The 25964-nt window shown below is 56.6% G+C and overlaps 1 protein-coding gene across 6 annotated transcripts in view; it reads right to left on the bottom strand.

The window, feature by feature from the left end:
* Positions 1-25964, bottom strand: part of RGS12 (regulator of G protein signaling 12) — a 67635-nt gene that overhangs the window by 39009 nt on the left and 2662 nt on the right. For 5 of the 6 annotated variants that reach the window (XM_036327595.1, XM_036327604.1, XM_036327622.1 and 2 more), the window contains exons 2-3: positions 16723-18692; positions 14092-14208 (exon numbers count right to left, since the gene is read on the bottom strand). In XM_036327595.1, coding sequence (XP_036183488.1) covers positions 14092-14208; positions 16723-18600 — 1995 coding nt within the window. In that variant the 5' untranslated portion in view covers positions 18601-18692. Of the gene's footprint in view, positions 1-5418; positions 5756-14091; positions 14209-16722; positions 18693-25964 lie in introns of those variants that run through there. The other variant, XM_036327641.1, reaches the window with a different exon arrangement.

Here is a 25964-nt window from a genome sequence, read left to right as displayed (position 1 = left end):
GCTCAAGGTGCCCACCAGGACGGTGCTGGTTCCAGAGGCCTCAGGGGCCAGCATGTCCAGGAAGGACTCAAACGCCTGAGGCACAGCCTCATCCGATCTCCTTCCCTCCCTGAGTCTGGGTCGTGTGCCCAGAGTTATTTCCCAAGCCCAGACTCTAAGGATAGTTCTAGGCATCCATGGTGGCCTCTGTACTGAGGGTTCTCCCGGAGGGGCCAGCGAGGACTCAGAGGTCACGGATGTCCCCTGCCCACCTCACATCTACTTGTAACTGCGGAACCAGCTCGGACCGGTCCCGTCCGGATTCCCACGAGGCCCAGATGCACACTCACGAGGGACACAGGTGAGTCCTTCGTTGCGCCCACGTGGAACCAAAGGGCCGGGACAGGGCCGGACATGAGACTCGGGGCCTTTCAGCAGCCAAGGGTCTGCTGTCCAGGAAGGCCCGGTGCTGAAACCTCAGACCCCACCGAGCCCTGGATGGGGCGGGGCTGAGCCTGCCCTCCTGTGTTTGAGCTGGTCGGCTCACACACTAAAGCTTTTTTCTTTTCTCAAAAGCTGGCACCATCGTGTTGGCTGCCACGCGCATCAGGCAGCGAGCTCCATCCAGAAGCCCTTGATAAATGGTAAGCTCACACTGGGCTGCTCCCAACAAGTCAGTGTGAGGAGTGCCACCGGGAGCCAGCCCAACCCTTTATTCGTGGTCTCCACCTCCTCTGTTCATAGCCCAACCAGACATTGACCTGAAAGGAAAGCCCGGAGACAGAGTTAATGTCACCCGGACATAAAACCACTGTCCTCCGTCCAGGTCACATATGAGCGAGAAACAGGCCACTCAACCTGCAAATGAATAGGTGTAGTTACCATAACCCACCTCCAGCTGCTAACACGTGCGGATGCGCAGGTGCGCACCGGGGCAGGGCAGAGCCCGACCCAGCTCCTGCGCGGGAAGCACCCAGGACGCGAAGCAGCGGAGGAGCGCGTGGCCAGGCTTCATCCTCCCAGGCGGCGGCGGGTGTACAGGGGCGGAGCAGGCAGTGCCACGGGAAGGGCTGGCCGGGGAGAGGAGGGCGGACGTGCCCTGTGGGGAGTGTGGGGTATAGCGTGCTTTCCTGGTGGCTAGTGCTTGGTGTGGGGTGGAGGTGCAGGCAGACAATCCACCGACCTGGGGGGTGTGGGAAAGGCAGGTGACCCAGATCATATCATTCTGCCTTGGGACTGGCCGCAGGTCCAACTCTGACCACGCTGCCCTTGGAAGCCTGGTTTGCATGCTCTGAGCACATCCTGGCTGACTGGCGGCGCAGTTCACAACGGAAGCCCTGGATCATTCCAGAACACCACAGAGGCAAGAACACTACAGAGGCAGCCTCAGCTCGGGGACTGAAGGTTAGGCGTTGCCAGGTCCTTGGCTTCTGCTAGGCCACGGGAACGTTTTTATGAAGTAAGACCTACCATTCCTCATGTTTCCTGATCCCCGGCACAATGTGTATTAATAACTTGTTTGCATTTTCCGCATTCTCTGGGTCCCTCCCAAATCCGCGTGTTACACTCACAAGAGAACAGCCGCAAAGGAGGCTGCCAGGGAAAAGGTCCCGGTGCGCCAGCACCTTCCCCTGTGACGAGAGAAACAGACCCGGAAGGAGGCCGCTTCACCAGGGCCAGGCGCCGCCTCCCGCTGGCCTCCACGCTGACAGATACACGGGTGTGAAAGGGACTCACAACGCGTCTGGGTGGTGACTTAGGCTCAGACCGCCCTGCGTGCCCCCCAGGCTGCTCCTGCTGCCCCCAGGCTGTTCCAGCTGCAGAGCCTGGTACAGGGGCCATGGGTGCGGGCCTGGGAATGCGGCAGAGATGGCCCCACAGCTCCCCTGCTCAGCCCCGCCCCGGCTCATGTGCTGGGGCCGGAGATGAACCCAGAACCCCGCCTCAGGGCAGCCTGGACAGAGGGGGTGAGGCGGTGCCCCGAGCTGTCACAGGAGGGACGGGTGTGGCGGACACAGGGCTGGCCTGTGAGAGGGGCAGGGCTCTGAGGGGCGAGCAGATGGAGAGTGAGGAGTCCAAGTCTGAGGTGGGCACTTCGCCACCAGGCCTCCTGCGCATCCAGGGAGACGGAGGGACATGGACGTGCTGTGGGTCTGGGGTGGGGGCCAGTCTCTAAGTGACAGCACAGAGGACCTGGGTCAGGAGGGAAGCGCGAGGCCGGGAAGGCCCAAGGACAGCCACACAGACGCTGGGAGAGGCAGCTGCTCTCAAGAGGGACAGCCCCTGCTCAGTGGCCAGGGTGGGGAGAGGGCGCAGCGGGACATGCTCGCTGGCTGCCCGCAGGCCCGGGCGGAGGAGACGGCAGGAAGGAAGGCCGCATGCACGGGGCCTGCTTCTGCGTGAAAAGGGGAAGCTGCGGGACAGCCTGGAGCGGCGTTTCCCTCCTGCGCGCCTTCCTAACAGATAACAGTGAGCAAAGCTGACCCTGAGGGGGACAAACACCGCCCCAACAGGCGGCGGCCCCTCCTCCATCGGCCTTAGGTGCCCAGACGTGTGGACCGAGGAGGTGTGCGCAGGGCTGCCTGGCCAGGCCTCTGCGGGGCCGTCTGGGAGAAGAAGGGCGACGCACACGGCGGTTCATCTGAGCTAGAAAAGGGCACCGAATCCCGAAGGACGCGGCCAGCGTGAGCTCATCTCACAGGCTCAGGTGGAGGCGCTGCCAGCACATCAGCCCACAGAAGGGCACACCGGACGCGCTCACGCCCACGGCCACCAGCAGCCTCGGCACGGCTCCCTGTGCACCCCACGCCCCCTCTGGGCGGTCCCTGCTTCTCTGGGACCCAGGCTGTGCAGAGGGTTAGGCTGCCTGCCCGGTGGCTGGCAGAGGAGCAGGCAGAGTCCTGGTCAATGACGCAGAGGACAAAGGCCTGGCTCTGAAGCCAGAGAGCCCCTCGCATCACGGGCAGCCCTGACTCCTCCGAGCACGCGCTGTCTTCCTTGTGCTGCTCACACTTCCCCGCGCAAACGCACAGCCTCCGCTCAACACCAGGGCGGCCTCCTCCAGCCTCTGCCCTGTCCGGCCCTCTGGGGCCCTCGGCGCCTCTGAGTGCGCAGGGGCTCCTGCTGCCTGGGAACGGCAGGCCCTGGCTGGGCCTGGTGGACCCTCCGATCCTGCAGAGCCCGGTGCAGAGGCAAAGCCCTGGTCTTGGGAAAGCTCCTTCCCTCAGCCCCAGGCACCTACCCGGCAGACCAGTCAAAGCTAACCTGCCACAGCCACGTGCCCCCAAACCCGAGACACGTCTCTGCCGAGTGTGCGACACGCAGAGCCGGTCCTTTATGACCAGGAAGCGAAGGAAGGGCAGACCACAGCAGTGGCAGCCCCCGTGCAGCCCACCACCTGAGCCGGCACTGAGGGAGGATGCACGGAACATGGCGGGCACATGCCCCAGTACAGAGCAGGGGGGACGCAGGGCGAGGCAGCAGGTCAGCGTGCCCTGGGCCCAGAGTGGGACTTGCTCCTGCTGCTCAGAGGATGGAGAGGACTGCCCGTGTGCGACGCTGCGACTGCCAGGGAGTCCCCTACTGCTCCTGCCCTGCCTCTGGCTCAGGAAGCCTCCAGCCAGCCCAGGCCCCGCAAGAACTGCCCCAGCAGCCCCGGTGAATGTTGTCACAGCCCTCCTGGACGGGCACAGGGACCCGTGAAGCAAGACTCTGTCAGACAGGGCAGGGGAGCAGGTGCCAGTCCAAGGGGGTCAGGCAGGAAGCTTGTTAAAGCTTCTCCCATGACACTTCACATTTCTTTCAGGCTGCGGGCTTCCGTGTCTCCTTCAACCAGTATCTTATGGCATCTGGACGGTGACAACCCCATGATGTGGTTTAAAGATGGCTCTGCTCTGCAAAGGGGCGTGGACACTTCCAGCCCAGGCTGCATCGCCCTCGTAAAGATGCGAAGCCGATGTGTGTGTTCGGCCGGGAGCCCTGCGCTCATCCTGGGCGGCACTCTGGCGGCTCCCGGCGCCTCCCGGCGCCTGCGGATCATGGGAAACAGCGCCTATAAAGGCTTACGATTCTCCACTTCACATGAAAGCAGCTCGCGAGGAGCACAGCCCTTTACAAGCCCTGTCACAAAGCACGGCTTTTACAGAGCACACACCCTCTGGATGGAGCCCAGCATTCCATGCCCCCCCCCCCCCCATTTTCAAGATGAACCAGCTGAGGCTCAGAGAGGAGCACCCTCCCACCCGGCCTCCAGCCTCACCCCTTGCCCATGTGACCTGGCACCACTGCTGGGCTGGCCTGCGATGACTAACCTGGGCCCCAGTGGCTACGGACCGACCCCCACCTGCCACCGCCTGCTCCACGAGGGAGCCGCTCAGTTTTTGTTGCTTAAGGTACGCGCACACCAGCGACGGCCAGCGGCCTCCGTGACCAGCTCGTCTGCCAGAGGGCACAGCAGACACCCCACAAGTCACCCCCTCACTACACAAGCCCGCACAGTGGCTCTCTAGTCTCCTTTTCTAAACACTCAGAACCAAAGCCCACATTTCCATCAGCTCGCCTTAAGATACTAGTGAATGAAAACGCAGCCCCACAGGCATAGGAATAACTGTTCCCGGGTCCACTGCGGACATGACCGGCTGGGAACTCACTTGTGCAGCCAGAGAAGCGGAAGGAGAGAAGCGGGACGTAAGCCACTCCCAGGGCCGAGGCAGTGGGCCGCCCACACCCCGCAGCCCGCCGCCCACGGCTGCCCGGGGCTCCGAGCACATGCATGTCTCCCAAGCACATTAAACCTGCACGCGTTTCATCAGCGTAATCCTGGCCTGTCCAGCAGCCTGAGTGGAAGGAGGGTGTCGCTCATGTTCCCACCCCACCCTCCAGCCGCCACCTCTGAGGGCCCCTCCCCTCAGGTCTCCACACAAGGCCCTCATTAGGGATTAGGAAGACAAGTGCGGATGAAACACCTCTCAGAAAGAATGAATTTAAAACCGTCCCCTGTAATTAGTGACAATCTCCTATAAATAACTTCAATTCATTTTGCCTTCTATCAGCACAGCACAGGGCCACAAGAGGAAAATAAAAAGTATTCTTTTCGGATCATCTCACACCTTTAAAAATGTTTACAGAAGTTCAACTTTATAAGCTGAGGTAATAGCCAGTCATTAGAGGGCCGCAGTTCCCTAGGTCTGTATATGCAACAGAACCAACTCATTACATTTAAGAAGTAAGACATAACAGTGGTAAAGAGGAGGATAGGTTTTGAAATGTGCTATCCCAACACGATTAACTCCTCAGCTCCACAACCTCTAGCGTCCCCGTGGTGAGGACGAGAAGAAGGCTGACGGGGGCACCGGCAGCGGGGTCCTGAGAGGCAGGCAGCAATGGGGATGCCGAGCCTCCGCACACGACTCTAAATGACCCAACGCTGGAAGGACTCACCTGCTGATCGTCGGAAGCGCGCGCCTCCTTGGACGCCCCTTCCCCCAAATCCATCTTAAGACAGACAACGCCCGCTCCTCCGCAGGCACGCAGCGCTGTGGGCTGCCATTCCCCGCGGCAGGCCTGTGCGCGGCAGGAAAGTTTAAAGACGGTGCAGATGAAGTTCCATTCCGCTCTCCTCGTAACCCGTGGCAACAGGACACTGCAGGAAGCTGTGGCTGGCCGGGGACTCAGACTCTGGATTGTCTCGTGCAGCGAAAAAAGCCGTTTACGTAAATCACGCTGTGAGATCACTTTTAAAGTATTTCCTCCACCAAATCAGAACACAGCGCAGCCGACAGGGGCGATCTCCCCGCCGCACAGCAGCTGCCGAGAAGCTGAGAGAACGCAGAACCGCTCCGTGCGGCCGGCCGTAATGACAGCTCTATTATTAGCCTCCACACGCGGGCGGGGCGGGGCCAGCCGCGGGCTCTGCGTCCCCCTCACCCTGTCCTGGGGCCTCTCCCAGGACCTGCTGGCCTGCCTCCCCACATCCGACACACCTGAGAGTGAGGGAACCACGCCAGGTCCTGGTTTAGAAAAGGAGGAAGCAGAGACTAGTTCTAGAACCTGGTGTCCCTGGGACTCCCTGGAGGGTCCTGGGCTCACCCTAAGTGCCGCCACACCGTCCATGTGATGGCAGGGGCGTCGGGGCCTCACTGGATGGGCTCCTGGAAGGGCAGAAGGGCAGACCTCAGGGAGTGTCCGGGGTTGCAAACACAGCGCCCACGTGGACACCTGCTGGGATGAGGGCCCTCCAGCTTGGGGCCGGGCCACCTGCTGGGAGGGCGCTGAGCCCGCCCTGCCTGTCGCTCTTCCTGGAGGACCCGAGCTCCCAGTGGGCACTCGCGACACAGCTCTGTCTACTGCAGAAACGTACACCTGCCTGGGAGGACATTACAGACAGAAACGGCATCGGCTCCAGCTTCCTCAGACAGCTTTGCGCCAGAGACCGGCACACAGCACAGAAAAGGTGTGAAAGAGAGGAGCAGGGGAGGGTCAGAGGCCTTGTCATCACCTGACCACCACCGCTGAGCGCAGAAACTGCCCAGCCTGATGCCCAGGACATGCTGGGGGCGGCAAGGATCGGGGGAGGAGGAGGAGGAGGAGGAGGGGGAGGAGGGGGAGGAGGAAGAGGGAGGAAGAGAAGGAGGAGGAGGAGGAAGAGGAGGAGGAGGTAGAGAAGGAGGAGGAGGAGGAGGAGGAGGTGGTGGAGGAGGAGGAGGGAGGAAGAGAAGGAGGAGGAGGAGGAGGAGGAGGAGGAGGTAGTGGAGGAGGAGGAGGAGGAAGAGGGAGGAAGAGAAGGAGGAGGAGGAGGTGGAGGAGGAGGAGGAGGAGGAGGTGGAGGAGGAGGAGGAGGAGGTGGAGGAGGAGGAGGAGGAGGAGGAGGAGGAGGAGGAGGCACCACCCACCTCCGCCCCATCCCGGGCTCAGCTAAGGTGTCTGACCTTCTGCTGTCTCTTGACCCAGTCCCTGCCCTGGTGTGGACCCCACGGCCTGTAATCTAGCTGCCCCTTCCTTCCCAACGCCCAGTGCTCAGCCTCAGCTCGGCGGTGCCCTGTCCACCGCCCCCCTGCTCAGTGCTGGTGACGGGCGGGGTCAGCCCAACGACAACAGGGCTGCTATCGTTTGTTCCCTGCTGTCCCTTGAGCAGAAACAGCACCTGGCACGTAGCGGGTACTTAAGGACCACTCACTGAGACATCCTAGCACAGCGGTCGCCACCCTTCCGGACCTCACAGACCACCAGTGGACCACTGGTTGGCTACCGCTGTCCTAGAATGCATCCCAAGTGAACAGGGTTTTAAAGAGAATTAAGATCATTTCCTATAAACGACCTAAAGGCTAGATGAGTACATGAAGGACCAAACCAAGCAAAAACTTCGGAGTTAATTTCTCCCAGAGATAAAAACAGCAAACTTAAGATTTTTTAAAAATAAAAAACGCTCATTTTGAAGTGTCTGTGTACACTGCACCCTGGATCACGTGAACTCCATGACTACAGTGCGTCCCGGAGCTGAGCCAGCACTGGGAGGAGCGCAGCAACCGGCCAGGGGGCTGAGAAGGCAAAGCGACCAAAGAAGGCAATGGCGGCCTCTGAGTCTGGGTCTCGTGCAGGTCCGCCTGCTCGGGCGGACGACAGCCTCTGACAGCAAGCCCGGGGCAGTCCAAACAGATGCACAGAGCCTGGCCACAGAGGAGGCAGCCTCAGGGCCGCCCGCCACCCCCCTCCCCTCTCCAAGCAGAGAAGTCTGGACAGAGGCGTCCCCTGCTGTCCAAAACGCACTGCCAGTTCCTGCCATCAACACCTGGGCACCCAGAAATAGGGGTCGGGGGTGTGCTTCCTCCAGCAAATACTCAGACTAAGTATGTCAAACTCCAGGGCTACCCCAGGCCAAATAAACAAGGTGTTAAGTGGATGTGGCCACAAAAAAACAAAAGCTTCAATTTTCATAGAAACGTAGGTTTATTTCAGTAGAGACATGTTGAATATAAAGGGCTGAAATAAATGAGTCATCGTTAACCTAAAATAATAGACCATTTTAATAAAAATTAATATTTTTTCTTGAACATTAACTGACCAAACACTGAATAACTACACAAGTTAATAAGCATCACGCAAATAAACCTATTTTTCTTGTTCTCCGAAAGCAAAATATTTCCTGTTGTGCACACCAAACAAGTCAGTCCAAGACTAATGACATGGCCATCGCTGCTAGAATATTCGCTGCTGGTATTAGTGGAGAGAAATGGTGCGCCTGCACGTAAGGCGCGTAAGGGAAATGAAGGCAAGACGATTATAGTAACCAGTCATTAGCGAATGCTGTAGTTCATTATTAATAATTATGTATAACATAATATTATAAAAGTCAAGTTATGAAATTCTTATTAAAACGTTTCTTACGTACCGTTATACTGGTGGGCTGCAAAAATATTCATTGCGGGCCACGAGTGTGACATGCTTGCTCTAGACCAGTGGTTCTCAACCTTGGCTGCACATTAGAATCACCTGGGAATCTTTTTAAAATCCTGATTTCTGGGCCTCGTCCTCCGGAAATTCTTTTTGTTATGGGGTGGGGCCACAACATTAGTAACAAAGAAACAGAATTTCCGGAGGATGAGGTCCAGAAATCAGGATTTTAAAAAGATTCCCAGGTGATTCTAATGTGCAGCCAAGGTTGAGAACCACTGTTCTAGACCTGTGATGGCGAACCTATGACACGCGTGTCAGAGGTGACACGCGAACTCATTTTTTTGGTTGATTTTTCTTTGTTAAATGGCATTAAATATATAAAATAAATATCAAAAATATAAGTCTTTGCTTTACTATGGCTGCAAATATCAAAAAATGTCTATATGTGACACGGCACCAGAGTTAAGTTAGGGTTTTTCAAATGCTGACACGCTAAGCTCAAAAGGTTCGCCATCACTGCATTAGACGGTGATGCAGATGGAGGGGCTGGGGGCGCTGTGAGCGGCAGGAGGAGCCCTCAGGGGCTGTGATAAGGGACGGGGAGCGCCAGTGTGCTGGGCTGGGACCGGGCCACAGCTAACCAGCCAGGGAGTCCAGGGCAGCAGGACGGGGGGTCTGACACTGGTCAGCGGTGGTCAGGAAAAGGGTGGAGTCTCGGGCGATGGGGAGGGCCTGGAGGACCCCACCCACAGTCTAGAGAACAGCCTAGAGCAGGGCTGGGAGCAAGCTGGCCACTGGCCTCACAGGGCACCCCGGCTTTGCGGGCGATCCACTACCACTTAGCTCTGCCTTCAGCGTGAAAACAGCAAAGATGTGCGAAGGGCCTGACCACGTGCCAACAAAACTACTGCGCACCCCACTCTCTAGTCCAAAGCGTGGCGGCCCCTCCTGTCTTTGGAAACATGAGAGCTTCGCTTGGGAAGGTGGCTGCCTGGCCCCAGTGGCCTGCACTGCCCCCTGGGGAGTCTCAGCCCCTGCCAGCCCCCATGCTGCCCGAGGGGCTTCCAAACAGACGCCAGGCCCTCCCGGAGGGGTGCCCAGAGCAGGTGGAACTCAGGCAGGCAGGTGGCGCTCTCACTGGGCTCCCACAGGCTCCGCACACTAAGAAAACGCGAGGTCAGCCGGACCGCCCCCCTCTGTCCCGGGACACGCTGGCTGTGCCCTGTCCCCAGACCTTCAGGTGGCTGGTCCCCTCTTAGCATCGAGGGCTCGGCGTGGACAGTCCCTCCTGAGGGCAGCCACCGGACCACAGCCTGCGAGGGTGCCCATCTCCACCCCGCACCTGGCCTTGCTCCCCACCGCCCCCACCACCGACGAAGTCACGAAGTCGCCTGCCTGACACCTCCCTGTTGAGCACCGGTCGGCCACGGCTCTCACCTGGAGAGCAACTCCTTAGAGCAACTCCTGGGGGACAGATGCGCAGCCCAGGCTGCCGGAGCTCGGTGTCCTGGGAGAGGCAGCTGGAGAGGTGAGGGTGCAGGAGCGAGGCTCTAAGCCAGCCCGCTGGGGGAAGGGCTCCATGGGCTCGGACAATTCCTATCCCCTGGCACTGCCACCTTGCCTCAGTTTCCCACTCAGTAAAGCAGAAACAGTGATAGTTCCTGCGGCCCAGAGGTCACAGTGTGACCAGTGACGGGGCAGGTCATAGACACAGGCAGGGCCATTAGCCTCGTGTGGCCCATCAGTGCACGGCCTGGTGACCCCCCTGCACGGGGCCCTGGGAGGGGGGAGCTGCCCTCAGGGAGCGGGGACACTGCGGTCCTCCCCACAGTACATGGAAGTCATGAGCCACGGAGACCCCAGGGGGCGGCAGATGCCAGTGTCTGAGGGTGACAGTGGGGAACGGGGATCTCCCAGGGCTCAGCGATCCCTACAAAGTTACAGCCTTTGAACCAAGTGTGACGGACGCGGCAGACTCCCGAGTTCCTGTCCCCACCTAAGGCTGCCGGCAGACAGAATGTGACAATGAGACCAAGAGGAGTCTGGGACCCCAGGGAGTGCCGGCCTCTCCAGCAGGTGTGGGCCTGGCTCCTGCATGCTGCCCTCTCACTCCCGCTGGCCCTGGCTGCACAGCCCGTCTCCGCGCCCCTGTCCCCTACTCTGCCCACGGTCCCTGCAGGCCCTTCAGGTCAGGTACCAGGTCTTCTTCCAGACGTTCCTTCTGCCATTCCCACAGCACGGGTCTCATTTTCCACCTTCACCTCCTGCTCAGGAGTCCCTTTCCCACAATCTGTCAGTAGCTCCTGTCCTCTCCCTTCACACTCCCTCCACACACCCTCGTCCTTTGGTTCCATCTTCCTCTCTCAGGCTCATCTGTAAAACCCTAACCCTAGCAGCCAGCGCTGCCGACTCCAGCATCTATCTCGGCAGGCCTGGGAGAGACATACCCCATGCCAATCATTTTCACAGCAAATTCAGAAAAGAGCACCAATTGGAAATACACACTTCTGGGATTTATCCCAAAGTGAAGCCTGTGTAGCCTCACCCAGGTCATAACGAAAGCATAGTGATGGTCTAGTTTTTTTCTTAAAAAAAAAAAAAAAATACACACACATACACACACACACACACACACACACACACACTCTCTAGAGGCCCAGTGCATGAATTCGTGCACCAGTGGGGTCCCTTGGCCTGGCCTGCGGGATTGGTCCAAAACCAGCTCTCTGACATCCCTCGAGGGGTCCCAGACTGCGAGAGGGTGCAGGCCAGGCTGAGGGACCCCACCGGTGAATGATCGGGGCCGGGGAGGGATGCGGGAGGTGGGCCAGCCAGGAGGGACCGTGGGAGGCTCCAGGGCATGTCCGGCCTGTCTCGCTCAGTCCCGATTGGCTGGACCCCAGCAGCAAGCTAACCTACCGGTCGGAGCGTCTGTCCCCAGGTTAGTCAGTGAATGTCACTGCGAGTGGTTGAGCAGCCTTAGCATATCATTAGCATATTACACTTTGATTGGTTGAATGGCTGACCGGATGACTGGACACTTAGCATATTAGGTTTTTACTATATAGGAGATATATATATATATATACATATACATATATATATATTTTTTTTTTCCCAGAGAGGAAGGGAGAGGGAGAGAAACATTAATGAGAGAGAATCATTCATCAGCTGCCTCCTGCATGCCCCCTCCTGGGGATTGAGCCTGCAACCCAGGCATGTGCCCTCATTGGGAATCAAACCATGACCTCCTGGTTCATAGGTCAATGCTCAACCACTGAGCCACGCTGGCCAGGCCCTAGTTTCTCTTAATAGTTCTACGCTGAACACACAACCAAAAGCCATGGCTTAGTCTGGTCTGTTTTTAGCTCCTATGAATGGAGTCCTACAGACGCACTGCGTGTGTCTGCCCTCTCTCTGTGACGTGTCCAGGCAGCCACAGAGCATACCTGGCGTCCTCCCTGCGGCTGGGCAGTTGGGCTGCTCTGGCTCAGGAGTCTCACCACAGCTGTGAGGCCTCGTGCACGTTGCCTGGAACTCAGGATGGACATTTTGGGTGCAGCGGAACTGCCGAGTCTCAGGGCACTTTATCTTCAAACACGCCCCCCAGGGAGTGCCCTCTACCAGAGTGTTATCAGAGTGTAGGCCGCTTCATGGCCACACCAACACGTGACACCATCTGTCTCTGGTCACTGGGGCCACTCCTGTGTACAAGCCTCACTGTGGCTGTAACTTGCGCCTCCCTGGTGACTAATGTGGTTGGAAACCTCTTCATCTGCGGCTTTGCTATTGGGAATCATCTTTCATCAAATGCCTGTTAGACTCCCTGGCCCACTCTGCTCCCGGAGGTGCACTCAGGACCAATGGGCCTTCAGTACAGGCGTTTGGATGCTGCAGTCCCCGAGCTTCCTGGAGTCCCAGTGGCCGATCTCTGCCTTGATGGTCAGTGCTCTGTGTCTGGGGCAGAGTCTTTGCCCCCTGCCTCCATGGAGCTGTGTCTGTGACCCTCAGTCAGACCTGCACAGCTGGGTCCATCCTGTCTGTATGACGTGGGAATCCAGTTTCTTCCTTTCTTGGTTTTTTCTCCACTTTTCCCAGCACCACTAAAAAAACAAACTCCCCCTGCTCTGGACGCACAGCCCAGGTGCTGTCTTCTACGCCACGCCTGTCTGTGCCCTGAGCCAACACTTACAGTCTGAAATGCTCCTACACTTCATCATTTTGACAGCTGATAGAGGAAGTTCTCCTATCGTATTTTACTTCAAGAGTATCTTGGCTAGCCCTCGCCGGTTTGGCTCAGTGGCTTGAGCATCAGCCTGTGGACTGAAGGGTCCCTGTTTCAATTCTGATCAAGGGCACATGTCTGGGTTGTGGGCTCGATCCCCAGGAGGGAGCACACAAGAGGCAGCCAATCAATGATTCTCTCTCATCATTGATGTTTCTATCTCTCTTTCCCTCTCCCTTCCTCCCTGAAATCAATTAAAAAAATATATTTTTTAAAAAAGTGCACTGAATCTGTAGGTCATTTTCTAACTGTATCCAAAACTAATCTTCGTATATTGACCGTAGATCCAGCAACCTTGCTAAACTCACTTATTGATCTTAATAACCTATAGATTCTTATAGATTTTCTGTTACAATCGTATCTTGTGAGAATAACATTAAATTTTTCTTTCCAAGCCTTTTAGTTTCTATTGTTTGACTTTCATAGTACAGTGACAAAGACATGCAATGAAAATCAAAACAGAAATGGCACCAGCAATGTTGCTTGTTCCCAGTCTCAAACAAGTATGATCCCTGTTCAAAGGGATTCTATACCCTTATCAGATTAAGGGAAGTCCCTTTAATTCCTATTTTAACTTTTGTGGGAGATCTGTAGCCATGAATGGATACTGAATTTTGCCAATGGCCTTTCCTGGGTCTGTTGGGATGATATGTGATTTTTCTACTTTGTGAATGTGGTAAATTACACTGACTGATTTTTAAGTATTAAAAACAGCTTGATCAGTGTGGCTCACCAGTTGAGCATTGACCTATGAACCAGGAAATCACGGTTCCATTCCCAGTCAGGAAACATGCCTGGGTTGTGGGCTCAATCCCCAGTGGGGGGTGTGCAGGAGGCAGCCAATCAGTGATTCTCATCATTGATGTTTCTATCTCTCCCTCTCCCTGCCTCTCTCTGAAATCAATAAAAACATATTTAAAAAAAATAAGGCACCATGTTGCCTCACCCCCTGTGACAAACGCAGCACACAGATGCACGATGTTAGCACACGGCCAGCTGGGAGCACAGGGCTCCCCGTGCTTTCTGCTTAACTGGCCTGCAAACCTAAAACTGCTCTAATAGTAAAGCCCATCCAATTTCTAAGAAAAATGGATAAAAGGAAAGAACCACACCAAAAGGTATTCTCTGTATCTGTGCCTCAGCATCGCACCTTTACGGGGTAACATTGGGCCCGTCCTTCCTCACAGACTTGTGAGGCTGAACAGGTTCTGTATGAAGTGCTGAGCCAGCACCGGGCACGTGGGCTACAGCACGGACACACTACCCGGCCTGGGCACACGTGCTGGGCAGAAAGGTGACTGATGGGCATTAGAAGAAGTGGTTACCCCGGGAGGGGAGCGGAGTAGGATCCGGGTGGAATTCAAAAGAGATTCAGATGTATCAGTAAGCTTTTCATTTCTAAAAAGCCAAAGAATAAGAGAAACTGAAATGCTTACCTCTAGGTCATCAAGGGAGCGAGTGACACTAAATCTCTTGGATCTTCCAAACGATCTCCGCACAGAGGTGCGCTGAGAAGTCTGAGCGAGACCAAGTCCCCGCCCAAATTTTGAGCCCTAAACACAAGAAAAGGTAAAGTGAGTTACCTCCAGGGGAGAGGTGCTTAGCTTTGCCTGAGGCAACACCTTGCAGAGAAGAGGGGGCCCAGGAAACCAGACTGTGCCCCCGGGGCAATGTCATGATCTGCAGGCATCACCTCAATGAAAACGCAGAGCCACAGCCAAGGCCGCCCCGGTCTCCAGGGGCTCGCTCTGCCCCTGACAACTACGCGCCCAGAGAACGACCACTCAGCCTCCCGTCACCAGGCTCTGAGCCCCGGAGCAGATGAACAGCACATGGGAGCGCAGTGTGGAGAATAATGGTTATTAACAAAGGCTGGTGTCACAAGGCCGCGCTGTGACTTAATTTCATGAGCGTCTGGGAAACTAAAGAATCCCACATTCAGCTGGCGTCTGAAGCCCAACCCGACTCAGGTGCCGGAAATAACTGGCCAGTGAAACATCTTGTTCTTTCTCTGGGAAATTACTAGAATTAATTCACTGCTATTATGCTAGAGACACTTCTCTGAATGTGATCGTGGTTCCAGCAAATAAGTCACCACATCTTTCACATAAAAGCAGCGCAGCTGAAAATATCTGATTTCCTAGGGACTCGAAACCCTAAGTGCCCTCAGGGCAGGCAGGGGAGCGAGGAAAAGCGAGGCCCTGGGGAGGGAGAGGGACCATCTGGGCTGGGCCAGGCCCCCAGGAGGCTGGGACTGTCTCCCTGAGAGTGAGGAGGCCTGGAGGGCGGGCCAGCTACTTCGCTCTGCTCCCCTGGAGCCTGGAACAGCCTTGGCGGCAGATTCCCCCTGCACTGAGCCCCGGAGAGCAGGCAGCACGGAGAGAGGGCAGCACGCACTGTCAAAGGAACCCATGCCCAGTGCTCCAGCCCAGGGCAGCTCAGAACCTTGGAGCGCCCTCTACCGGAGTGTCATCCCACAGATGCGGGCTCTCAGCAGAGGCTGCTACTGTGTCCTCCCTTCCTTGTGACATTGCAGTGATGCAATGTCGCCCGTGGGCGTTGTTTGCACAGAGTCACGATCAAAGCCGGGCATAGTTTCCAGATATGTTTACAATCTATTTTAAAACTTCCTGTCATTGTGCTAGGAAAACGACAAGATTCTCATGTTGAATGCGGGCCCTCCTGGCCTGCCTGAGAGCTGAGCCTGTGGTCAGCTGTGCCACTGGGACTCAGCAAGGCTTCCGACGCCAGGCCTCGCTGTACCACTCGGGCTCCCGCAGCCACTTCCCTGCCTCAGTGACCGTGCCTCACTCTCGGTTCCCTGTGCCAGTCACTGCTGTGCAAAGGGAGGCATTGAAGCCACCGCCACCACGGAGCAGTGACAGGACTCAACCATGCGACATGCAGGCCTCTGGCATCTGGCTCCTTCCCTTTCCCAAGGCCTCCCCTCTGCTCATGGACAGCACGTCCTTCTCCCCTTTCCGGCCCATCCCCTGCTCATCCTGACCCACCTCCGCCAGCTCAGGCCAGGAGGGACATAGGGGACCCTCCTCACCACTCTGGAAGCTTCTGCACTCCAACTGAGGAGGCTGTGCAGGGTGACCCTGAGCTAATAATGCAGGGGAACCCATTTAGCAAAATAAAAAGCAGCCAATGAATTTCAAGAGATTACAGAAGGGTCCCAATAAAACACAATTCATGACTACAATTGTGCGTCTGTCACCGTTGTCATTACAAAGGGAACTACAGGAGGAGGCCCCGCGGAGCCCCCGGTCCGGAGCGCAGCACTCATTGGCCACCGACGGGCGAGCTGTTTAATACGCGGGTCAGTAAAATGAAAAGGAGGCACCAGCCTGAGGAGCTCACAGAGCCCCCACCAGGTCCCAAAGGAGGCCTGGCATGAGCTGGGGAACTCGAGGCTTATCTCCCAACATGAGCCATAATGATTCCATCACAAGCGTCCCGTTCGTCTGTGACAGGGCGGCAACACCAGCCAATACTGTCCCTCTCGCTACGTTTTTTTAATCCTCACTTGAGGATGTCTCTCTCACGTGGATGTTTCTCTCTCTCCCTCTCTCTCTTTCTCTCTCCACCCCCCCCAACCATCCCTCCCGTCCACTCTCTCTAAAAAAAATCAATGGAAAAAATGCCCTCTGGTGAGGATTAACAACAACAACAACAACAACAAAAGGGTGTATTGCCTCCGCCACTCGGCCAGAAACCCAATGGACTTCGGAGGCACAGTGACAGGACCTGCAGGCACCAGCAGTAGGAACGGGAGGAAGGAGGGGAGACCCTCACCTGGGCTGTGAGAAGTCACCATCCCTTCCACCCCCGGCCTGTCCCGCCAGAGCAAGGGCCCGCTGGGGATGAGACCACTCAAGGGAGGGCTCCAGGCGAGACGGAGCCTCAGCACACAATCACAGCAGACACCAGTGGCAGCCGACAGAGGCCACAGCTAGGGGAAGCGGCGGGGGACTGGGCAGCTGGTGCGCTGTCATTTCACCAGCCACTGACTAAGTCATCCAGTCAAATTCACGTTCACTAAACCACCCCCGCAGGCTTACCTTTTTGTCTTCTTTCGTCTTCCTAGCGTTTCGATGGGGACCAAAAATGTTCTGCATCCCAAACGCCTTCCTGGACCAGTCCCTCTTCTGGGTGCTCAGCAGGGGCTGTGCCAGGCTGCCCTCCAGCCGGTAGCGGTCAGCGGGGATCTTGCTCATGGGAGGGGGCAGCGTGCCGCAGTTGACGCTGGACCACCCGTCAGTGGAGTCCGTGTAAGACTCCTGGTCACTGGCGTGTCCGCACTGCCACTCCTGCAGGACGTGAACCGGAAGCCACCGCTGGCTGAACCCACCGCCAGGGCCCACAGCGCCTCTCTTGGAAGGCGGGACCGAACTCCGCAAGGGGGTTGGGGGGACCTCCACGTGAGAAGTGGGCCCCAAATGCTTACTAAAGTCCCAGCCCCTGTCAGCCTGTGGAACAGCTTCAAATGGGGGCCCTGCCTCAGGATCGTGGCAAAAGGCCCCATTCCAGGGGGTGGCCCAAGGCTGGGAGCCCCTTCCCCCTGCCCCCTCCCAGGTGCTGCTGCTGGGGCCATGTCTGCTGGAACTGGCGCCCAGGTCGACCACAAGCACCCGGCTGTTTCTCTCCTCCTGGTTGAAATTTCCAATGCCACTGTCACTGTTGCTGCTGGTGCTGGTGTTCTGGTGGGCATCGGCATCCCCGTCCACGAAGGCCCGGGCCCGCACACCCTCGATCAGCTCGCCCATGTCCCGGTACAGCACAGAGATGAACTGGAGGACCGGCAGGGAGGACGCCGGGAATTCCAGGCAGCCATTGGTGTCAGGGTCGGCTGTGCACTCAAACCCGAACCGCCGGGCGATGCCTTGGTGGATCTTGTGATTGAACAAGTCTGGGTCCACCATGAACACGTGGCAGGAAGTCCGCAAGACGCCCTCGCCCTCCCGCGCCAGGCTGCCGTCATCGCTGTTCTGCATGGTCACAAGCCCGAAGAACCGGCGGTCGTCGGGGCACACAGCGCTGAAGGCCAGCTTCTCGGCAGGGTACTCGGCCAGCACGGCGGCCTTGTCAGTGCACAGCTGCACGCCATCGTGCATGATCTTCATGGTCACCAGGGAGTGGATCTTCTGCTCGGCCCGCAGGCGCCGCAAGCAGCCGCGAATAGCCTGGAAGCTGTCGGCCTCCAGGCTGCAGCTTGTGGAAGGAAGTTCGATGGAACCCAAATAGCCAACGACCATGGCGACGTTTAAAATACTTGCATCTAACCCAAACTCGTCCTGATTCTCTAGTCCAACACTGAAAACCGAGTCGTCGTTGATAACGTGTGCGATCTCCTTGGGAAGCAGGCCGGGCTGCGGGCCGCCTACACTTTCCTGCCCCGGGTCGAATCGCGCAGCTGCCGACTCCGAGAGCGACCTGTGCTTCAGTTTCGAGGGCTCTGAGCTGCTTGCATGCAGACGAGGGTTTTCGAAGATCATGCTGAAAATCCCCCCCGACTGCATGTCCTCCACGACTCTCTCGGCTCTGTTGATGCCCAACGCTTTGGAATCGAGTCTGGGCTTCCGCCAGCCCTTCCCGTCATAGAAGCCCACCTCCTCATCGCTGGAGCAAGACTCCAGGTGACCGAGGCCTTCGCCCACCACCATGTGCAGGACCCCGGAGCATTTCCCGATGAGTTTAACCACGTCCTCATGCGACGCTTTCTTCACGTTGATTTCATTTACAGCGAGTATCTGGTCTCCGGCGCGGAGGCCCACAAAATCAGCGGGGCTCCCTCTCATGACACAGCTGAGCACGCAGGGCGCCTGGCCGGAAAGGGTGAACCCGTAGCCTGCTCTCCCTCTGGCGACCTCCACACTCCTCAGGCGAGGGGGTGCCGTCCCCGGTGGCGGGCGCTCTACTGTGTCCCCCGCTCTGTACATCTCAGCGCCTCCCAGGCCAGGAGCATAGTTCCCCGGGGGCCTCACAGTTCAGAGAACGCTTGCTGCTGCCATCGTTTTCTAGAAATGCTGCCCTGAGGAAGAAAAACAACAGCTCGGCGTTAAAGAGCCCAGGCCTCACTGCTTCCTGGCATCACCTGAACTTGGAAAGGTATCTCATAGCAAAACCCGTCACCAAGGAGTCTCCAGTTACCAAGCAAATGTCAGCGGAGGAGAGAGCAAATCTCAGGCTAAGAATTTCCTTCCAAAGTGGGAACTGCTTCCCAGGACGGGTCCCCCTCAACACCGACCCTCCTGCGAGGCTGCCCTCGGGACTCTGCAGGACCCACTTCCTGGCGCTGTTCCGCCTCCCGATCCAGAGAGAAGAGAAGGGACCTGGAGACCTCACACTCACAGTGTGGCCCGCAGCCCAGCCACCGCCTGGGGCTCCCCTGCACACCGATGTGTCTGAGGGGCATTTGCACCCAGGGCAGAGTCGGACTGAAACGCAGCGCTGGCTACAGACTCGGGGTCTCACTTCTGAGGCAGCCCAGGTCCACCTGTGCGTGATCACTAGGAAGGTTTCCCCGGGAAGGCATCTGCTGACGTCTCATAGTCCACGCCCCCCCAATTAATTTATGCGAACTCGGTACCTTGTGGGGAAAACATCCGTCTCAAATGCCGCAGTCCACACCACAGAGGCCACCGACACACCAGAGGAAACCTCCGAAAAGAGCGCAGGAGCTCAGCACTAACAGGCAGCCCAAGGTGTGCCCGGGGACAGAAGCCCCGGCTAACGCACTGCCTGCCGATGCAGCCATGACCTCACAGCCGAATGTCATGGCGGACGGAGCCAGCGCGGCCCTGCTCCGGCGGCTGTGCGGGGCTGGGTTCACACAGGGCTGCTCGGGTGGCTCTTCGCCACCCCGCCGCCTCCGGTTTACTGTTAGCACAGCACATGCTGTGGGGGAACTGACCTCCTTGAAGTGCTTCTGCTGGCAAAAATGATTCACCCGGTCTCAAAGAGTCCATCTCAAGTCCTTGGTAGCTTCACCCCCAAATGTGCGCATTACTGTAAGTGTAGGCAGTGGGTGGGCAGCCACCAACATTATTGTATGCATGGTCGTTGAGTAACTTACAATAGACTGAGCAGAAGAGTATGCTTTGTTCAAAATGCTCCCATTCAGCATTTTGTTATTATGCAAGTTTTTACATGTTTGTTTGCTTTTAATTCAATTCTGGAGGTTTTACCACTTCAAGCCCTAAGAAACCAAAGGCCCAGCTACAGGGGCGTGCGGCAGGCGCCTCGGTTCCGGTCTCCAGGAGCACAACCCGCCTTCCCACTTAGTTCATTGCTAAGCAGCCAAACAAGACTTTACAAACAGAAAAGCAGCTCTTGGAAATGGGAAATACAGCAGAGATAAATAATCAGGAACGAGGGGAAAGCAGTAAGGGAGAGAAGAAATTCAAGATGGCAAATTTAAGGACATTTCATTTCTTTGAACATATCAGAAATTTGTATACAGTTAATAATGTTACAATGAAATGGAATTCCAAAAACAATATAAAGTTGAAGAAACATAGTTACGCTGGTGTCATATGCCCCCCGTAAAGTTTTAAACACTACCCTGAATACATCCTCCCCCCTCCCACTCAGGCTGCGAGAAGAGAGGCGGCCCCAAGGGGGGGAGCGCCCAAGGCCTCCGGGCAGGAGAAGGGCCGGGAACAGGATCCCTGAGCAGCTGCTTGAATATTTTATCGCTGGTTCCTGGTGTCTCCGCTACAGAAGGCCTCACACCAAGTAGCATCTCTAACTCAGAACTTTCCCTTTTTTAATGTGTGGAGAAGAAAATCTAGATTTAGCAGAATATTATACTACTTTAAATTACAAAGGTCCATTTTACTGGCTCAAAAATATTAACATACTAGAGGCCCAGTGCACGGATTCGTGCACAGGTGGGGTCCCTCGGCCTGGCCAGTGACCAGGCCGATTGGGGCCCTCTTTGGAGGTTGGCTGTGGGAGCGCACTGACCACCAGGGGTAGCTCCTGTGTTGAGCATCTGCCCCCTGGTGGTCAGTGCACATCATAGCTACTGGCCGGTCATCCAGTTGCTTAGGCTTTTATATAGATAGTTGACCCTTGAACAGTGTGGGGGTTAGTGGCACCGGAAACCCACATATAACTTTTGACTCCCCCCAAACTTAACTCCAGTCCCTTGGTATCTGTGAGAAATGGGTTCCAGAACCCCCACAGACACCCAAATCCGAGGATGCGCTAGTCCCTCACACATTGTTGCATGAAACTACGCACAGTCAGCCCTTCACATCAGAGGATGCCCAACCTCGGATCAAAAATACTGTTTTCAATCTGCGGTTGGCTGACTCCAAGTGTGAAACTGGGGGATACTGAGGGCTGACTACATATTTATTGAAAAACCCACGTATAAGTGGACCTGCACAGCTCAGACCCGCGTTGTCCAAGGGTCACCTGTACTGCACATTGATTCTAACCCTCTGTAATGTGGTTATCTCAAGTAAGATCCACAGGATTACGAATGAAGAGGAACAAGTGTGCACATGTACGCCCTCCAACGGTGAGGACACTGTGCTAGAGCATACTGGCTGGGTCACGCCAGGCACTGAAGACAGCAGACACCTCAGCCTCAGAGGACAGAAAGGCATCCACGTCCGGGAAAACTGTCTCCCTGTCACTGTCTGATGCGGGGTGATGCGGGGCTCTCCTGTCACTTGCCATCGCTCCCTAGCATGTGGGGCTTAACAAAGGCACTGAGGTCGGAGCATTCGGAAGGAACTTCTTTTATTCACATCACACTGCAATGCCTTCTGCACATGGGGACTTCAGGTCTCAACGGAGGAAAGCAGCTCAGCAGAAGGCCGGGAGCGGTCCAGCACTCAGCCTCTTCTCTGGTGCCACCTTGCCCACCTACACCCGCCCCCACCTCCCTCTGGCTCATCTTCCCAACCCTGCTCACACCCATGACGCTTCTCGAGGGACCCAACCTTACCCCCAGCCTACCTTCCAAGGCCGCCTCACCAGGCCCCTACCCAAAGCTCACCGTCACCTCAGGCAGGTCCATCCTCACAGCCCCGGGATTTTCCCAGGACTTTCCCGCCCGCTCTTCATTTGTTCGTGTGTCCATTCAATGACTGTCGAGGGGCTTCCGCAGCAGCCCCAGGCAGACAGTTATGAACAGGTGACTAGAGATGGCCCTGCCCCTGGGGCCTGCCTCAGCAGGTCGATATGTCCACACAGGAAGGCCCACAGCCCTGACTCCATTTGAGAAGTTACTCTTCCCTGAACATACCCGCTTCCTGCTGCCCCTTGGCTCAGCTCAGATCCCGTCTCCCCCCTGAGGCCCCACTAACTCTTCCAACCCTCAGCCACCCCCAACTGCCCTGCAGAGCGGGCCCCACGATCAGGCTGTGCCTGCTGTCCATCGCCAGCCCAGGGCATCACTGCGCAGCCTCCGCAGCCTTCTGAGGCAGAGCGGTGGGCACCCGTGGCAGCGGCACACACTCGGCCTTTGGTGCACTGAGGACACACGCAGGCTGTGGGGACACACGCAAGGGACAGGGGACAGGTTTGAGGGGAAGCCGTGCGTCTTGAGCAGGGAAGTGGCGCTGGGCAGTCATGAGAAGCTGGGAGAACTAGCAGCTGGGCTCCACCTGCCAGAGGCTGGGCCGCACAAGGCCAAGGCCATGCACGGTAGGAATCCTATGTGCGGAAGACCACAATCAGCAGCTCAGGCAGGGCCAGGAGCCCCATCCGGCTCCCCCAGCCTCCCAACCAGGACTGAGCCCAAGGGGCTCAAAGAGCAGGACTGACCTACCCCCAGCCAGTGGGCCGCATCCGCCCAAGAGCTCTGGCACCAGCCTGGCGGTGACCGAGTTTCGGGAAAAGTAAACAAGGCCAGCCGAGCAACTTCCTTTCAGGATCTGCAGCCGATGGGAGTGCAGGGCTGTTTTTAATTCCAGAAACAAATTCTTATTCAATAATCCTGAAATATTGAAGGTTAAACCATGTCAATTTCTCCTTCCCTTTTTATCTCTACTTAATATTTCTGTTTGTGGTTTTTAAACCGAGGCAAAGTGAGCCTATAAAGAGTTGCTGGATTTAGTGAGTCACAATACAGGACACCTAAATGTGAATTTCAGACATAAGATGAATCACATTTAGTGTAAGTACGTCCCAAACACTGCACGGCATGTTGTATCTGGCCAATCTGTGCAGGAACAGACGAGGCAGCCCGTCTTGCCCGGCCTGACCCAGCGGCCCTGGGCTCCTCCTTGCTGGACCCTGGCTTCCATGATCCCACCAGGACGTCACCTGCACCCCACTACCCCTCCCAGCCACTTCCCAGGGCGGAGCTGACGGTGGGGCCAGGCCCTGTGCCCACCTGCACAGTGTGACCATCACCCGGCCTCAGCTCCAAAGGGATGACCAGGAAGGACAGGCCTCCTGTGTGATCCCCACCACATACAAATGCTGTTTTGCCCTCTGCGACCCATGGAAAAGCAGCAACTGCTGGCCGGGCTTGGTCTGTGTTTTCACTGGGGCCGCAGGGAATCGTTCTGCTCGCGTGTCTCCGTCATTCGCAGGAAGACAAGGCAACCTGCATGTGCACGAGCTTCCAGGCGCCGCTTTGCAGGCGTGTGAGGGAGAAGCTGCGAGCCCAGTCCGCACACAGGGTGCTGGGGGCAGACCACTTTTAAAACAATTTTTTAAATATTTTTTTTTTATTAATTTTAGAGAGGAAGGGAGAGGGAAAGAGAAATAAAAACATCAATGATGACAGAGAATCATTGACTGGCTGCCTCCTGCACACCCCCTACTGGGATCGAGCCTGCAACCCGGGCATGTGCCCTTGGCCAGAATCAAACCTGGGACCCTTCAATCCGCAGGCCAACTGAGCCAAACCGGCTAGGGCGGCAGACCACTTTTAGATGCAAGGGGGAAGGAATGGCCAGAGGAAGTCATGTGGGCAGGAGGCCCTGTGCCCCTCCTGACCCCTCCTGGCTCCTCACCTCCCAGGTCCAGGCAGGGTGGATAATGGGCTGCATGGTAGCCCCAAAGACATACGGGCCTAATCCCCAGAACCTGGAAATGTGGCCTTATTTGGAAAAAGGATCTTTGTAGCTGGAATCAGAGGCTTTGAGACGAGGAGATGACCCTGAATTGTCCCCATCCACGAGAAGCACACAGCTAGATCCCCACAGCTTCCTCACCCACCAATCAGGTGGACCCTACCTGTAATCACAAGTGGCCTTCTAAGAGGGAGGCAGAGGGAAGAGGGGAGATCAGACACAGGGAGAGGCCATGTGAACACAGGACAGAGACTGGAGTGATGCGGCCCCAAGCCCAGGACTGCTGGCACCACCGGGAGCTGGGAGGGGCAGGAGGGATCCTCCCCAGCGCCTCCGGGAGGAGCACAGCCCTGCCACACTGTAGGCTTCTGGCCTCAGAACTGGGAGTGAATAAATTTCTGCGGCTTGAAGCCACTCACTTTGTGGTACTTTGTTACAACAGCCACAGGAAAGGAATACAAGGGGTAGGTAGGCCCAGGGAGCCCTCCTCCTCCTGGGACCCCACTGCCCGACCCTCCCAGTGAGGCCCTGACTGGCTGCAAAATGCTTAACTCCACAGAGCTGTCCTGGGTTGGACTCCAGGAAATGAGGGCTCTGGTGGACATCTGGGCACCTCACTCTGCCCAAGTGCCCCCTCAGCTCCTCTGGCCTGCACTCAGGAGGAGTCACAGCCTGGCACGTAGTAGGGCTTGATACAGATGTGCTACATGAAGGCCTGAGCTGCCCTCCTGGGCACAAACCGAGTCACAGCAACGACACTACAAGCCTAGACATGACCAGATTCGCACCATCGCTAACAGGTGCTGAGGATGTCCTGTGTGTCATAGTTCCCCACTATTTTACACAGATTATCTGTGGACCCTGAGAAAGAAGATGCCTAGTTAAGAAGGGGTCCTGGTGGCTTAACTGGGCTTAAATTAAAAAAAAAAAAAAAAAAAAAAAAAAAAAGCTGCACTGAGCTACCGCCTCTGCACTGAACTGCGGGCTGAGCCAGGAGTTCCGGGAATCCTATTTCAACCAATAGGACGGAGGCTTTCCCCATCCAAGAGAAGCACACAGCCATAGCCCCACAGCTTCTTCACCCACCATTCAGCACGGGCCTTTTGGACCAATCGAACTGTGAGGATTTGGATCCCTCATTTGCATGAGGGCAGACCAATCAGGGACCAGGAGCAGGACTTCCGTCTAGAGCAGCCGTGGGCCCGTTTGAAATGAATAAAACTAAAAAAAAAAAAAAGACCGTACCCTTTTATATAATGATGTTTATTTTGAATTTATGTTAGTTCACACAAACACTCCATCCATGCTTTTGTTCCGGCCCTCCAGTCCAGTTTAAGAACCCATTGTGGCCCTCGAGTCAAAAAGTTTGCCCACCCCTGGTCTAGAAGTCAGCTTCCCTCTGGCCCTGGGAGCCCACTCTCCCTTTCCACCAAAGCCGGCCTTTCCCTGGCTTCACTGAGGGAGGAGCGGACAGCAGGCAGAGCAGACGGGCACAGAGCAGCAAGGAGTGCAGTGGGCAGAGCTAGCTGGGCCAGGGCCTGGCAGGGCTGCCTCACAGCCGTGTGTTTCCACAGCTGCGGGACCACAGTTGAGCTGTTTTGCACTAAATCAAGTTTCCTTCCTCACTGCACCCCAAATTGGGGACTCCCGTTGGTGTTGAACTGGCACCAAGGAGGCTGACATATCCTCGCCGCAGCCTTGCTATTAACCTATTTTATAGTCAGAGACCGTGGCACAGAGAGTAGTTTGCCCGTGGTCAAATCAGGTACCAGATGAGGTAAAGAACGTGGTACCGAAAGGCAAAATCTGCACCGTGGCCTCAGCCCTCAGCCGGAGCCTGAGGCCGGGTAAACGAACAGTGGGCCCAGGGAGCAGCCGCCTCTGGGAGGTCAAAGAACCCCGGTCCTTACCCCTAAGCGGCTCACATCAGAGGAAGGCAGGGAAGAACCACAGCCGCTACTGCCGCAGGCTCAGCAAACCGCACACGCGAACCAGGCACCTGCTCAGGCTGACGCAGGCTCCACTCACCGGGCTTGTTAGGGAAAGGCTCTCTGTTAGGCCAGAGTGGCTCGCTCCCCCATTACTCGGTTCTCCAGATGAGACTACTAAACAGACTACTAATCACAGGCTATCAGTGCAGGGAAAAGCCTCATGCACTCTCCTTTGCTGCTCAATCAAGTTCCCAGCAGGTACAACATATAAAGACCAACTATTTGAAGGCACTGGAGAGCTCCGAAGAGCAGGCAGAACCTGGGAGGGAG

This window comes from Myotis myotis, unplaced genomic scaffold (genome assembly GCF_014108235.1).
Source record: "Myotis myotis isolate mMyoMyo1 unplaced genomic scaffold, mMyoMyo1.p scaffold_m19_p_1, whole genome shotgun sequence".
Taxonomy (NCBI): Eukaryota; Metazoa; Chordata; class Mammalia; order Chiroptera; family Vespertilionidae; genus Myotis; species Myotis myotis.
The sequence above is the reverse complement of the archived record's forward strand: the minus strand, read 5'-3'. Positions and strand labels throughout refer to the sequence as shown.